Source organism: Parasteatoda tepidariorum, chromosome 5, assembly GCF_982258835.1.
Source record: "Parasteatoda tepidariorum strain Cologne lab strain chromosome 5, Ptep-v5.0, whole genome shotgun sequence".
In the NCBI taxonomy this organism is placed as follows: Eukaryota; Metazoa; Arthropoda; class Arachnida; order Araneae; family Theridiidae; genus Parasteatoda; species Parasteatoda tepidariorum.
In genome coordinates, this window is record NC_141759.1 from 69,585,584 (window position 1) to 69,601,300 (window position 15,717).

General features: G+C 27.6%; 2 protein-coding genes across 23 annotated transcripts in view; one reads left to right on the plus strand and one right to left on the minus strand.

Annotated features, from left to right (window-relative positions):
- LOC107444780 (uncharacterized) overlaps positions 1-8,867 on the minus strand; it is a 34,757-nt gene extending 25,890 nt beyond the window's left edge. The window contains exon 1 of the mRNA XM_087162826.1: positions 5,479-8,867. Coding sequence (XP_087018952.1) covers positions 5,479-8,796 — 3,318 coding nt within the window. The 5' untranslated portion in view covers positions 8,797-8,867. The remainder of the gene's footprint in view (positions 1-5,478) is intronic.
- LOC107444790 (uncharacterized) overlaps positions 1-15,717 on the plus strand; it is a 77,400-nt gene that overhangs the window by 18,737 nt on the left and 42,946 nt on the right. For 2 of the 22 annotated variants that reach the window (XR_011637786.2, XR_011637781.2), the window contains exons 1-2: positions 9,289-9,303; positions 14,498-14,581. The gene's annotated coding sequence lies outside the window, so the exon portion shown is untranslated. Of the gene's footprint in view, positions 1-9,078; positions 9,304-14,497; positions 14,702-15,717 lie in introns of those variants that run through there. The other 20 variants (XR_006224942.3, XR_006224943.3, XM_043040408.3 and 17 more) reach the window with 20 other exon arrangements.

The window sequence follows — 15,717 nt, forward strand, 5'->3', positions numbered from 1 at the left end:
ATATATATATATATATATATATATATATACATATATATACATATATATATATATATATATATATATATATATATATATATATATATATATATATATATATATATATATATATATATATATATATATATATATATATATATTTATTTATTTATTTACTTATGCATACATATAATAAAATAAAGAATTAGTGTGTGTGTGTGTCTCCAACTGGATTGCTGATGAGCCTTTGGTTCTAAAAATATGACGTTTAACATGAAGCAAAATTAGAACTATTATAAAACAATTACGAAGCCCTATTAAATATTTTTCATTATATTTTTAATTAAGAGATATTTAAATTGATATATCAAAGTCTTAGCAATAAAGATAAGGTATGATTGCGCGATATTTTAATCATATAGTATAAACTTCAGAGCATGATGGCCACATTTTATGTATTTATCTAAATTATTTAAAATCCTTCCTTATCCAAATGCTTTTTCTTATATAAATTCCAGAAAAATATGTTATTAATTGCCAATAATGTTTAATTTGTCCCCCATTCAAATGGAGCTTTTACAGAATTTGTAGAGAAAATTTTTTGATTTCCACACCTGAGATGTTTCAAACTACTATTTTAAACACAAAAAACTTGCTAAATTATTATTGGTTCTTTTGTTTATTTTCAAATTAAATGAAAAAATGCTATAATTTATCATTTCGCTATCATTCATATTTTGCTATCATCCTAAATAAGGGGCATAATTAGAACATTTTTAATTTCATAGTAAATTTTTTGCGAGTCAGAATTTATTTAAAAAAGTTTTCCTGGTTGAAATATAGGCGTAATTATTCCTGAAAATTTTTATTTCTGTTAAGAAAAAGTTTAATAAAATAATTTAAAATATTTATAAAAAGAAATTTCTCAACTTACAAGCAAAAGTAATAAATAAGATATTGTGTGCATCTTTTAAAGATCGAGTTTGTCTAACTTCAGCTAATTTTACTGGTATTACGTTTACTTTATATAAAGTTTATCTTAAAATGAGTTGCATAAATTTCGTAGCAGATTAAAATTCAGTGGTTTTCGAATAACAATAATACCAAAAAAACCAACGACTTTTCATGAATTGAAAAACTGTAATATCACTAAAATAACCACTGACTTTTCATTTAGTGAATAGCAATAATAGCACCTGATAAACCACTGACTGATAGTCTGCATTCTTTAAAAAATATTGGTAATTCTCACAACACATATTAAGATAAACTTTATATAAAATGAACATAATACCAGGGAAATATTCCGAGACTATTTAAGCTCAATTTTTATAAGTTACACGCGATATATCATTTAATACTTTTTCTGCAGACCTATAGAGTTGTTGCTTTTTTTTTTTTTTTAAAAAATTATTTTTTTTCATAATTTTTTGTATCAGGATTCATCAAGTCTTTAAAAAGTAGCACATTATTTATTTCCCAAAAACATGTTTTTAAAAACACAACTATAAACAAAACAAACACGTGGTTTCAGATAACTCTAAAAATGCTAATTTGGGGACGTAGCTTGAATCCGCATGCCATGCTTAATGATGACTTAACTTATAAACAAATAATTGAACATTAAAAAACGAGAAATAATATTTTAAACAGAACTGTTTGGATACTTATTTATAACTACGTCTAACTTTCGAACTTACGAGGAAAAAAAACTTTTTTCAAACATTCTTGAACAAAATAATTACAATTTTTAAATGATGTTTGGTTTGGAAGCTAAAATTACTTCTCGTATTAGCTATCCACATTTCAGAACCCTAGCTTCAATGGTTCTGGAGTTCAAAATAGCTTTCTGCGACAAGGGTTGAAAAAATATGGAGTAAATACAAAATAAAAGTTAAAAAATAACTTACTCAGTTCAAAATATGTTAATCCAAAGTATTGGGAAGAGTGAGAAGTTTACTTATGTGAATTTTTGAACAGTAATATTCATTTGAGAATGGTTTCATAAAACAATATAGAAGTAACTATTTCTAAAATTGTCCATTGATGTCAATAATTGTATGCAGAAATTTTTAAAAAAATCTTATTTAATCCAAAACAGGTGAAGTCCTCAGCATGTTTAATGTTAACGTAAGTTTGCTTTCTTGTGAATAATTAATTACATGATCTTAGCGAGGAAATAATTTAAAACTGATTCATCATTCAAATAAGGACGTTATAATTTCTGAAAATTTCCCTGAATGTCAAGAAGTACAAACTGGTTAAAATTAATCTCTAGACACACAGAGACTTGCAGCTTCGGCTTTACTGAACACATTCGAATGAAGCTTCAAATAATTCTTGTTAAGACCGATTTCCTAGCAAAATTAATAGTTCGGATTTTTGCAAACAAATGGCGCTATTACACAGTTATTTGAAAAACAATTGAAATCCGCTGCATATTTAGCATTTACCTAAGTTGAATATTTTGTGAAGAAGTAATGATATTTCTTAATGGGGGAATCATTTAAAACTGATTCATCAATAAAAACGGACGTCATAATGTCTGAAAATTTCTATAAATATCAAGAAATACAGTATGATTAAATTTAACTTTTAGGTTCTTGAGGCTTGTAGCTCCGGTCTTAATAAATAGATTTAAATGAAACTCCAAATAACTGTTCTTTAAATCCCTGGGTCGTCATTTCATGTTAAAATAATAGTTGAGACTTTTTCCAACAAATGGCACGATTTCATTGCTATAGAAAGAAAACGACTTAAAAATTCAAACAATATCAGGATATTTTATTTAGTTACAACTTGCTCCCTCTGTGGGCGTAACTTGTCGGTCAACAATATGCATATGTTTGCGTGTATTTATTACACTCAGCCATATACACATCTATGACTGACTATATTCTACAATATTGCTGTTAAAACAATATGCATTTGATAGAGTTTAAAAAATGTAGCGCCATCTACAGGTGAATATTTTGACTTTCTCGACTGAAACCTCGTCCCATGATATGTAGTTCCTGGTTCCATATAAATACAATAACAAATATCATTTAAGTATTGTTCGGATTCAGTTAGTAGAACTAAAAAATAAGCCTTTTATTGCCGTCAGTATATTTGTCCTTTTTGTGTGAAAAAAAACTTACTTAGTATAAGCAAGCGAATTTCAGGGGATACAAGAATTTAGAACAAAATTTAAGGGTTTTACTAAACTTTATATTTTGAAAATTAGTTCATATTAAAAGTACTATGTTTAGTAAAAAAATAGAACATTGTGCATAACCTTTGATCTAATGGTTGAATTTTCTCGTAACAAGACTTAAACTTAATGGTCGCCGGGATGACTACAAATACGCTAACTAATTAGTGATAATTATTTTAAGTTACGCAATCAGACAAAAAAATTCTATTGTCTCTGCATGAACAGAGCATTTTTTTCGACGGATTTGTATTTTTGACCTTCAAAATATGAGGGGAAACTGATATGTGAGGAAAGTATGGCCCCAATTATTTGGTCAAGAGAACTTGGAAATCCGATTATTGGATCAAAAGTTCCATTTTATTTATTTATTTATTTTTTGATCACTTTACGTGTAAATTTCATATCAATGTCTAAATAGATCTAGATAAAAAATTATAAATAATAATTATACTATTGTATTTTGTCTGATTTAAATTGATAATAATTTTTTTTAGTACTTGTAAATTTAAAGTACTAGTCAATTTTTAGTATCTCTGAAAGTTAAAATTTCGTAAAAAAACTGCCACTTCAGTATCAGATGTACAACTCAATGTTGCAGTTTTTACGCAGAGAAAAGTGTGACTTAGAAGATTGAAATTATTAAGGTGCATAGAAATGTGTACGGGAAATACAATGGAAGAACAAGAAACAACATTCGATAGTAAGTTTAAGTATTGTTTGCGAAATGAAAATAATTTAATAGGGTTTTTTTATAATTCTTATGCTACAAAATGTGTATTTACTTGAGAAAGCTATATAACTGAAAGTTCTGAAAAAGAAATCCTTAGTAAAGGTATTTTATTTGCATAAAAGCAATGTTGTTAAGCAATATAAAAGAAAACTGTAAAAAGATATTTGAGTCATTCATAATTTAATTTACTATTGATACATTATTTATACAATATAATAAATACTCAAATATATTAAAATTATGTCAAGAATAATTTTTTATACCAATTTGGTTACAAAGAGGAATTACAATGACGTAAATTAAGGAATATATTTTAAACAAAATTTATAATATTTAAAAAAAAACAATCATTAAAATTTAAAATTAATAAATATTTCAAAGTAGGAAATAATTTAAATAACACATAATATATATTTTACATAATTTCACTGAGACTTGTTCCGTAGCTTTCACATTGAAAAAATCTCACATCAACCATATTCAAATTCATTTTCCAGATTCCTATTAGAAATTATCAGATCTCGATATCAAAAAATATTGCAGTCCTTCAAACATGTATTCTAAATATTTACAAAATTTTGAAAGGAAGAAGCTTTGTTTTAGAAATACAGAGTTTCTGTGCAATAACAATCAGAAAAATATTTTAAATAAGTAAATTTTCAAAATTAAATTCTGCGTTCTAGTATTCTTTTTTAACATAATAAAAGCATTTAAACTGAAGCATCCACCATATCTTTACTGGTAACAAAAATTCTTAAATTATATTTCCAATACTGAAAAAATGAAATTGTTAGATTAATGACCCCTATTGTTATGTCAACTTTTTAAAATAATCTACATAGGTAATGCAACTATTTTTTCATACTTTGTTCTGTGCGTGAACAGTGAAATAAAATTAAACTAATAATTAATAAATGCATATTAATGCATAATATTAATACGCATTCGTATCACTATTTAAAAATTAAATTTGTTATAAAGTAATATTTAAATTATCTTTTTTAATGATTTATTAAATATTATTTTTTATGTTAATAATTTCATAATCATGTTAATTAACTTTATCATGTTAATATTTTCCATCTAATTGTTAAATTAATCTTTTTCTATAAAAATATTAAAAATGAAATTTATTAAAATTTAAAAATTATAAAATATTTTGTTAATATTGATATCAAAATAAACTTAATATTAAAAATTTTCAGATTTCTTTAAAATTAAATAAAGAAGAAACACTTTAGGATATTAAAATGAAGTAAAAGATTTTTTAAAACAAAATGGTAAAAAATTATTTGCTAGGATCCAATTAATTGATATTAAGTTTTACAAATTTCTTACAGCTAAGAGTATTCATATAAAATACTTGCATATAGAACTATTTATTGCTGATATTACACATGCTAGTAAAACGAGAAGGTAACTGAAGATTAAAAACACAAGAAAAAAACAATGGGGCTCCGAAAATGTAATATTTTTGAAGTTCAAATTTTGAAACCAGCTCTAAAGTAAATTGAACAAGCATAATAATATTTTTCAGCAGTTTGCTCCCAATTAACTTCTTTATAGACTTTCATTCATCTAGATTTAATTTTGATATCAAAGCTGAAACTTCATCAGGTTTCAAAAATTCTTTAACGTAGAAGCGTAAAATGTCCTCAATTTGACTATAATTTTCATTTTCAAGTGCCTTATAAACTTTTGAGCTGACTTCCGATAAGTTTATTAATTCCTTTGCGGGACTTGGACTCATTGAATCGATAAGCTTTTCGAATTTTTCAATCAATATCAACACTTTGGCTCGAGAATCTGAACTAGATATTTCTCTCCTGGCAGGTGAAGTGTGTTTTTTATTTGCGAATTTCTTTACCAAGAGATCTATCAAAAGCAATACGCTATTAGCATTTGCATTTTGCAAAACATTACTTGCTGAGCTTGAAAAGGAATTTTTATTACTTGATGATTCCAATGAATGTGAAGCAAAACCTTTTTCTGGCAAAAAATTAGCGGAAAACTTTGGAAATAGATTGGTATCATGTAATTCAATACTGCGTTCCAGACGGCTATTCATAGGATTGCCAAGCTCACAAGGAGTGCCTTTCTTTTCCTTCTTCATACATGGCAAAACAATATTTTCATAAATATATCTGACCGATTCTTCTCTATTTTGTTCTGGATCGTTGCTAGGATTCAATATAATATCAAAAAGATCGTGTACGCCTAGCTTTCTGAAGACTTCAACTGGTTCTAATCCGTAATATTTATCATACTCTGGTGAATCCCTGTTTTTAAGGTAGTGATACATAACGCGAAAACTTTTTTCGTGTGCCAATGCCTTGACGTACCTGCCTTCCTTTGTTTCCTCATCTACTATATTGAGATTTTTTTCTACAATAGATCGCACAAAATTTAAATCCATATTCTCGATTGAGATTTGAATGGCTAAATAACCGTTTTTATCGGTAAGTTTTGCATCGACATTTGCTTCGAGCAGCACGTCAAGGAATTCCATTTTTCGATGTTTACAGGCTAAATGTAGAGCAGTGGAACCATCGTTTGACTGAGCATTTAAATTTGCATTATTATTGATTAAAAAAAGTAAAGCATCTGGCTTACTGCGCAACATAGCTAGATGGACAGCGGTGTAACCGCTATCTTCGATTTTTGCTTCCTTATCTGCTCCTTTGCTTAGTAAGATTGAAGTTGTTTGTAAATCTCCAGAGGCGACAGCTAGGTGTAAATGAGTGATGTTTCCCCTCCCAACTAAATTTATGTCAATTCTGGTATCTTTTAGTAATTGAGACGCTACATTACCATTCTTGAAATAGATAGCAAAATGTAGAGGCGTCAATTTATTTTTGAAAGTGGCTTGATTGATTCTAATGTTATCCATTGAAATTAGTTTTTTTACTGCAAAATAGTTTCCAGCCATGGCCGCAAAATGCAAGGCATTTACACCGTCATCATTGGTTTCGTTAATATTCTCTAACTTGGTGCCAGTAACTAACGCATCTATTACTTTGGAAAAACCATTTATAGCAGCTAAATGTAAAGGAGCTAAGCCTAATTTTGTTTTGATGTTGACGTTTATATCAGTGTTACTCATTAAAGCGTGAACAATTCTAGAATTATCTTTCTTATGTGTAGCATGATGCAAAGCTGTGAATCCATTTTTGTCCACTGCGTCAATTGATAGGTCTTTAGATTTCATTAATTCTTTCACCGACTCCAAGTATCCATTTTTTGCAGCAACATGCAAAGGAGTTAACTTTTCCACTCCAGCTTGTACGTTTACATTAGCGTTCTGTTTAATTAGCTCACGTATAAACACTTTTTGATTTGATTCAGCTGCTAAATGGAGGGGAGTGTATCCCATTTTGTCCTTAGAATTAACATCGAGCTTACCGAATAGAAAATCAGCTGCAACTCTATCATTACCAGCTGAAGAAGCAGCATGTATCATGTTTCGTTTATGCTCAAACAATGCGGTAATATTAGCTCCGTTTTCAATAAGTAGTTTAGTTTGGTTATAGGCCAAATCTTGATCCCCCCTTCCAACAGCATTATAGAGATCTCTATTTATGTCTCTAAAGCTTGTTTCTAAGCCCATTAGGACACCAACAAACTGGATGGATCCCTTATCAAACTTTCGGAATATAAGTCTCTCTCTTCCTTGTTTATCTTGAGGAACTGTAATCGTGGGGTTAGCTTTATCTCCTATTTCTTCTGCCTCAGACCAACGACTGAATTTTGAGTACTTGTTCTTATTTCTTAACTGCACCGCATAACTTACTGTTGACTTGTCTTTCCAGTCGCCATATTTGGAAGTTATATCAGACTGTGAGAAGTTGATGGATTTTACTTCAACTATTTCCTTATCATGATCAATCATGTTTAAATCAATCTCTTCCACACTTTCCTTCAGATCAAGCAGAATAGTATCGGAAATGCCTCTGTACCATTCGTTTTTCACATCATTTATGAAACTTTTGTTCTTTACTTGATTTATTATACTTATAACATCGGTGAAAAGGGAGTCGTTAAACTTTGTTGTCAAGGTCTTCATATCTCGAAGCTGTGTGTTAAAACCTTCGAAATCCCCCAGTTCGTAATAGTAGTTTGCAAGATAAGCACGTTGCTTTAGAAGAAGAACTTTTACCGCAAAATAAGTCTGTGTGCCATGAAACAAAGCATACAATACCAGGAAAGCGTTATCATCTGTAGCATCATCGGGAATCGCGTAGTTGTCGCTCCTATCTATAAGCTCATATAAAGCTGAATGCAAACTGTTTCTAGGATCCGAATAGTTTTCTAATGTATTCAAAATACTTTTTTCTTTGCTTAATTCCTCGAAGTACTCATCTTTGCCATATCCGTTAAGTTCTTCTCTAGCTTCTTCGTAGTACTTAATGAAAATATTTATTTTGTTTATAATTGACTTAATCTCTTTATTACCTTTTACTTCAGATGCCACTATTTTTTGTCCGCGGAACATCTGGTAACTATCAAATTTATATAACAGATCACTTACTTTATGAGAAACATCTTCTAAAGCCTCTGCATGTATTTCAAATTTCTTATCTATTGTATTAAATCGTTTTTTCATCAGTATTTTGATGTCTTCAAATTTAGAATCATCACATTCTAGAGCTGCAGACGTGACATTTATACCAGCTTGTCCAATATGACTAATCACGGCCAAAAGAGCTCCTGATTTTCTGGGATCCGGCATGTCTCCCATAACGTCGGCTAAGAGGCCACTAACTTTCGAACCGAATTCAAGGTTTTTACAAAAACCTGTCTTAGTCTTGATTCCAGTCATTTCGTTTTCGGACTCCTTAACACTATTTCTTTTCATTCGAAAAGAAGTAATCGCCGAAACATTTGGAAGCATTTTGAGTAGCTAAATTTTAAGTAATTCTATACGAAACTCTGAAAATAGTATCTGGTAAAAGTATAAGTCAATATCTCTCTCTCTCTATATATATATATGTCGATCATTAGGGCATCTGTTGATAAAAGTTTCACAAAACATTCGTTTTGACTCTACAAGATCATTAAAATCCATATGTTTCATGTTACAAAATGTCATTTGATTTACATAATGACAATATATTATGCCATTTATTTTGACAATACCAAAATCTAATTTATCTTTATATAAACTCGATATTTCCAAAACACCTGTAAACTAAATTGATTCTGTTAGAATACGTACCAAAAGCATCTGTGTTTGAAACGTCAATTCGTTCAATTTAGTTCTACAATGATTGTTGTTTTTCAAAATCACCAGCTGGTTAAACATGTTTAACTGGTTAGAGTTACGTTACTTTCTAAACGTATCTCTAACCAGTTAAACGCTCAAGACAAATTTCTTCATGCATATTACCTCTCTACCCAGGTAAGTATATTTGTTCAGACACATTTGAGATTTTTATGTAAAATTTCGCCCTAAAAAAATATTTCAATGAAAAATTTCCAAGAAAAGCATAGTTTTTTTAACGATAAACAACTTATTTTAACAATTATATAAACTACATTAGTATTTAGATTGCAAATCAGAATTTTTTTATAAATTACTGCTCTAGACGAAATATCTATGCAATTAAAATGATATCTTATAGTTTTAAGTGTGTTTAAAATACGTTTTTATCATTAGTGCATTATAATATATAATAATATAACGCTCGTTGCTTAGTTATATTTTTACAGGATAAGGACGGGTTTCGTCACGGCACACATTCACTTATTTTTACTTATTCTATTTCTTATTTGTTTTAGCTACAAATTATTAGATAAAAAAATATTTAATATAGTTTTTTTCCTTGGTATTTAAACTATAAAATACTCTTTTCAAATTCTCAAATGCCTCTGTTTCTTTATAACATATTAAAGAATATAATTTTAAAATTATTTTCCCTAAAATCATTGAATTTTATCGTTGTAGACCTGACCAGTACTTAAATTAGATCCTACAATCGTGATTCTAGGGCAAAATTTAGCGACTAATAAAAAGTGAGAAAAAGACATGCAAGACCAAATTTAAAGAACACTTTTACCTGGCAATTGGAGATTGAGAAATGGAACAAAAATGGAGGATGAAAGGAAAATGGATAAATATTTTTAAATGGGCATTGTTTTTAAGAGAATATCTCTTTGTTTAAAATTCTCACATAATCAAAAAGTTCTACATTGCTGAATATTGTAAAAAATCTGAATAGATATACGTATACTTATACGCAAAATATTAAGAGGTTTTTGGCACGAGTCTCCGTGGAATTGTGTTTCGTAGAATTCCGTTTTTCTGAAATAAATGTAGCAGGAAATTATTTTTCTGAGTGAAATAAAATTACGCAGAATTTATGTCTGCGTGATTAGGCATTATAACAAATTTTGCATCATGTCATGACATGAAGCAAAATTTCGTCACGTTGCCGGAATGTTTAATACATATTGACAAATAATTTTTGAAAAACTAACTCATTAAAATTAAATTTTATTCGAAATGGATCATTTGAACATTTCTAAGTGGAACATTTCTAAGCTTGTATTATCAGTTTATGCATAAGATATGAAGTAAGTATTTTATTGCCGGTCTCTCAGACGATGGGTTACCTGCTGCTTTTAATTTAAAACTTCACCGGAAACTAAATTTGTTCCTCTCCTATTTATGACCTTTTAATCTTGGAAAAGATGTCGATTTCCCACAAGATTCCATTGCGGCGCATGCTATATAGATAAATATGACAATCGCATGATATTGTTTTATTTTTTCGAAATAAATCTAAATAAGTAATAAAATATGGTTCTCATAAATTCCTTTCATCATTCAATTTTTGTCTTTGTCCGCAGGTTACTTTATATATATATATATGTATATATATATATATATATATATATATATATATATATATATATATATATATATATATATGTATATATATATATATATATATATATATATATATATATATATATATATATATATATATATATATATATATATATATATATATATATTAGGAATACAGAGAAGATATAGCTATTTATCTTTAAAAAAATTACGTTTATAAAAAAAGAAATATTTTTTTTTCACTAGAATGGAACTCAAAGAAGAATTGTACTCTATACATATTATATACATTTATCAATTCGAAATTCAATTATTCTTGGTCAAAACCAAAAATCTTTGCTACAGATTTCTAGGGAAAAATTCTTTTTATCTGAATCTGACAAGTAGTCCTAGATAACTACGATAAATGAGGTAAAAGATAACTCATAAATTTATATATTTATAGCCTAAGTACGATATATCTTTAAAATAAATCTGTTTTACTTCCTATATTTTATAAAAGGTATACATATTCTTATGCGTCTTTATTTTAGTGAATTTAAAAAATATAAATAATTTCAACAAGTTTTAGTGATAAATTAAATGTATATGATTAACTTCTGAAAATATACTAATTTATTCTTTTTATTGTACTATGCTCCAGTAACTCAATGATATTTAATCAAAAAGTTTACATAAATGTGGTATCGGAAATAGTTTAGCTTCAACATCTTCTCATTTAATTTATATATGTTTACAAATTCACGTTTGTTTAAAATTCAAGAAAAGCGTTGGAACATTTTAAAATATATCTTTAACAATGCTGCTTTGATACGCATGCTTATTTTTAAATTGACTTATGACAAGATAAATTAAATTATGCTGCCTGAATTGACAATTTTGTTTTTGCAAAAATTAAGTAATGCCATAGGTTTTTATTTAAAACACCAGCTAAATAGATATATGCGTATATAGAATGTACGGTTATACGAGTAATTAAAGAAAACTTAGCTTTAATGAATGCAAATAAGAGAAACAATGAAGAATTTATGTATGAAATAAAGATTATATGATTAAAACTAAAAATTTACTAGAAGCTTAGTATCCTGAAGCAAATGAGAGAGTATATGCCAATTATTTACTTTAATATTGTGGGAAGAGAACCATGTTTGTGTACAGTTCCTCATCAGTGTTAACTACAAGAATGTGGATAATGCACGTACGTAAAATATCTTAATGCCATTATCACAGGTGAATAATGCTAATTTTCTTTCAAATGTTCATGAGAATTCTATTTAAGAAAGTAACGAAGGTATTTCAAACCTCCATGTTAAATTTCAACTTTCTGGGAAACATCAAAAGTCTCACTATAAGTATTTTTAGTTTGTTTATTCTAGTTCAAAATTTAATTTAAAAAGATATGAAATGAGCTTTAAGGAATAAAAGCCATAATGTTAATGAATTTTTTGATCACCAAACATATTCGTCTTAGGTAGAACTTTAATTGCAGAAAAACAGGGATTATTCACAGGAATGGTTAATAATAAACATCATGCGATCACTTAGAGAGATTTCATTTTCAACTATAGTTGAAAGCAAACAGGAACGCTTTCCAATAAATGTCATACGATCACTTAATGAAAACTTATTTTCAATTATAATTGAAGAAAAACAGGAATGATTCCTAATAAAAGTCATACGATTACATAATGAAAATTTATTTTCAACTATAACTGCAGAAAAACAGGAATGATTCCCAATAAAAGTCATACAATCACATAATGAAAATTTATTTTCAACTATAATTGCAGAAAAACAGGAATGATTCCCAATAAAAGTCATAAGATCACATAATGAAAATTTATTTTCAACTATAATTGCAGAAAAACAGGAATGATTCCTAATAAAAGTCATACGATCACCTAATAAAAATTCCTATTCAACTATAATTGAAAACAAACAGGAATGATTCCCAATAAAAGTCATATGATCACCGAATAAAAATTCCTATTCAACTATAATTGCAGAAAAACAGAGATGATTTACAGAAATGATTCTTAATAAAAGTCATGCGATCATCTCAGAAAAATTTATTTTCAACAACGATTGGTGAAAAACGTGAATGATTCATAATAAAAGTTCTACGATCTAAGCCATCTAATAAAAATTATGTATCTTTGCAAAGGTTATTAACATATTTGTTCTCTTCTGATTAGCTTTAAAAGTTAATCAGAGATGCTCAAAGCATTTCTAAAGAATTTCATCACAATCAGTGTTATAATATAGTATGAAATGCTTCCATATTTCAAGAAATATTTAAGCAAATCTAAGCTTTTGCTCACAAGCTTTATTTAATTCAAAATTTATTACATGTAAGAAGTAATTTTAAGAATTATTTTATTACTTTGCTGAATTATAGGAAAAATAATATATTTGAATTAGAAAGCATTCATGTGCATTCTACACGATAGAGTTAATTTGCAATTTTTAAGCATTTTTTTATCTTTTTTTTTAAATATCTATATTTAATAATCATGGAGTTTATCAATTAGAATATTTTCTCATTTACACAGTTAAAAGATATATGGCTAAAAAATTTTACGATTACTTTCTTTCTTTTCCTTAAATAATTTTGTTTTGAAAATAATTATGCTTTATTTCAGTTTCTACTATCGAATCATACTTCAAAACAACATATCTACAGATGAATGATAACTTTATTTCAGTTTACGTTCAGCAACTTTACATTCCTTATAAATATATTTATTTTACGATATTTTAGAAAAATGGTTTTTTTTTTTCGCAGAACTAAGACGAAACTAAGACGAAAGCTAGATATTTTTATAAGTTGAACACAGAGATTGTTTGAAAATTCCATTTGTTATTGCTGGTCTTAACGGGTCTTAAGATCCTATGTTTCTGGCCCTAATGTCTATTCAATACTGCTACAGTTAAAATTATTCAATTTATTACAATTTATTTAATCTTTATTTTATCATATTCAACCAAAACATTCAAATAACCATAAGAAAGATTGCGTTCAAACTGCTGTTAAGTGTGAGGAAATTATTGATTGTATTCACCTTTAACGGTTTATCAAACACAATTTTACTTACGCCAACTAAGGCGCAGCTAATGAAGCCATTTTGTTCCAGGCATCTGGGTACATACTGTAGCCAAGAGAGTTCAATCTCATGACTCTCATGAGATTTAACTCTCACTTAACAGGCTTATTCGAATCCTAGTGTCGATACAATAATTCTTCCATTCCTTCTGTACATGAAGAGTTTCCAGTGTCTTAAACTCTTCAATCGATAACCGTGGATTATTAGAATACGAAACTATCATTCATGCATAAATAAAGCAGTACTCACAGACCTCCAATGTCAGTTTAAGTTTTACTTTTATGATTTAGAAACCATGCTAGTTGTAAACGGCTACAAAACCGTATAGTTCTATATTCATGGTTTTTTTAACCGTAAACTGTAAAAATATTCCTGAACATAAACTTTATAGGTAATCAGATGTACAAACTGTTGCAGTTTATTTTATAGTAATTTCAGAAGGAAAATTTTAATAGTGTATAAAATTTATCAAGTTATTAATGCATCAGTACTCGTGTAATATTTTCACCCATTTAGTTAGAAAAAGAGTTTACACAAATACGGTAGCTAATTTTAAACCACAATTATTTCTAAGCTTCATTAATTCCGTCTAACATTTTATTTCCGGAGCTTAAAACATATTGCTTATGTAAGTATAGTTTTTTTCTTTATAGCTTTCAGATTAAGTTTGACATCATACATTGAAAAGCTTTTACGGATGTATGTTATGTGCGAAAGTTCAGGTAACGTATTCTTTCTATTAAATAGTTTATTTACGGAATGAAATAGTTACTGCTGAAAGCCAATGGGGAGAAAGAAAGAAAAGAACATAGTTTTTCCGTTATGTTCGTAGAACATACAAAGTAAATAGTATTTTTTTTATAATTGTGTAAGATGTATTACGTAAAATAATGTTTTATAGTTACCGTTAATGATAAATAAATCGAAATATATTGCTAATTGATTAAAAAAAATTAATAACAAGTTTCAAAAACGCTGAATTTAATAATATTCCTATTTGCAAGTATATTTTAGATTCCGATAGAAAGCATTTTCTAACGTTATTGAAAAGAAAATTTAAAAAAAAAAAACAATTGCTATGCATTTTTTATTTCTTTGGTTTTATTATGAGGGTTTATAGTACATATATTTATTAAAAATTTCAAGCATAAGAGGGAATAATTTGAGAAATATATTTTATTAAATTTCCATCTAAGTAAATCAATGAAAACCTTTTCTTATTAGAAATTATAATGGAGGCATAATAAAAAAAAACACTCATAGTGAACACCATTTCTGACAAGCTAATGCAGTAATATTATTGAAGTTTTTCTCATTTATTTTAGTGTATTGTGATTTGTTTGTTGTGTGTTGTGATTTTGTTTATTGTGATTTTCTTATTAATTAAACCATATTAACTTTTAATTCTAGAAAACTAAATGAAAGTTAATATTTTTTATAGATTTCATACTCATGCTGACAGTTTCTACAGCTATTGAAACCTTATAAAGAATTAGACAATAAATTGTTTTAATGTAAAACAAATTCAAAATAATTTTGCTCTGAAAAAAACTTAAAAAAAACCTCTAGTTTTTCTTATGTTTGTAATAAAATCTCTTAGCTTTGCATGTTTCAGGCTAAACAAGCTGCTCCTTAAAATTTTTATGTAAATGTTTCTTGAAATACTTTTTTGTAACTAATTGATACCATACTTACTGTTTGTACAAAAAATTTTGTTTCAAATGATTAAGCATAGAAATTAATTATTGGAAAAAAGACGGAAACTGTCCTCATTTACGTGTTAACTGTATATATTCTAAAAACTTATGTTTCGAACGGAACAAGCACTTCTTTAACATTTTATCTAAATATTCCTTCC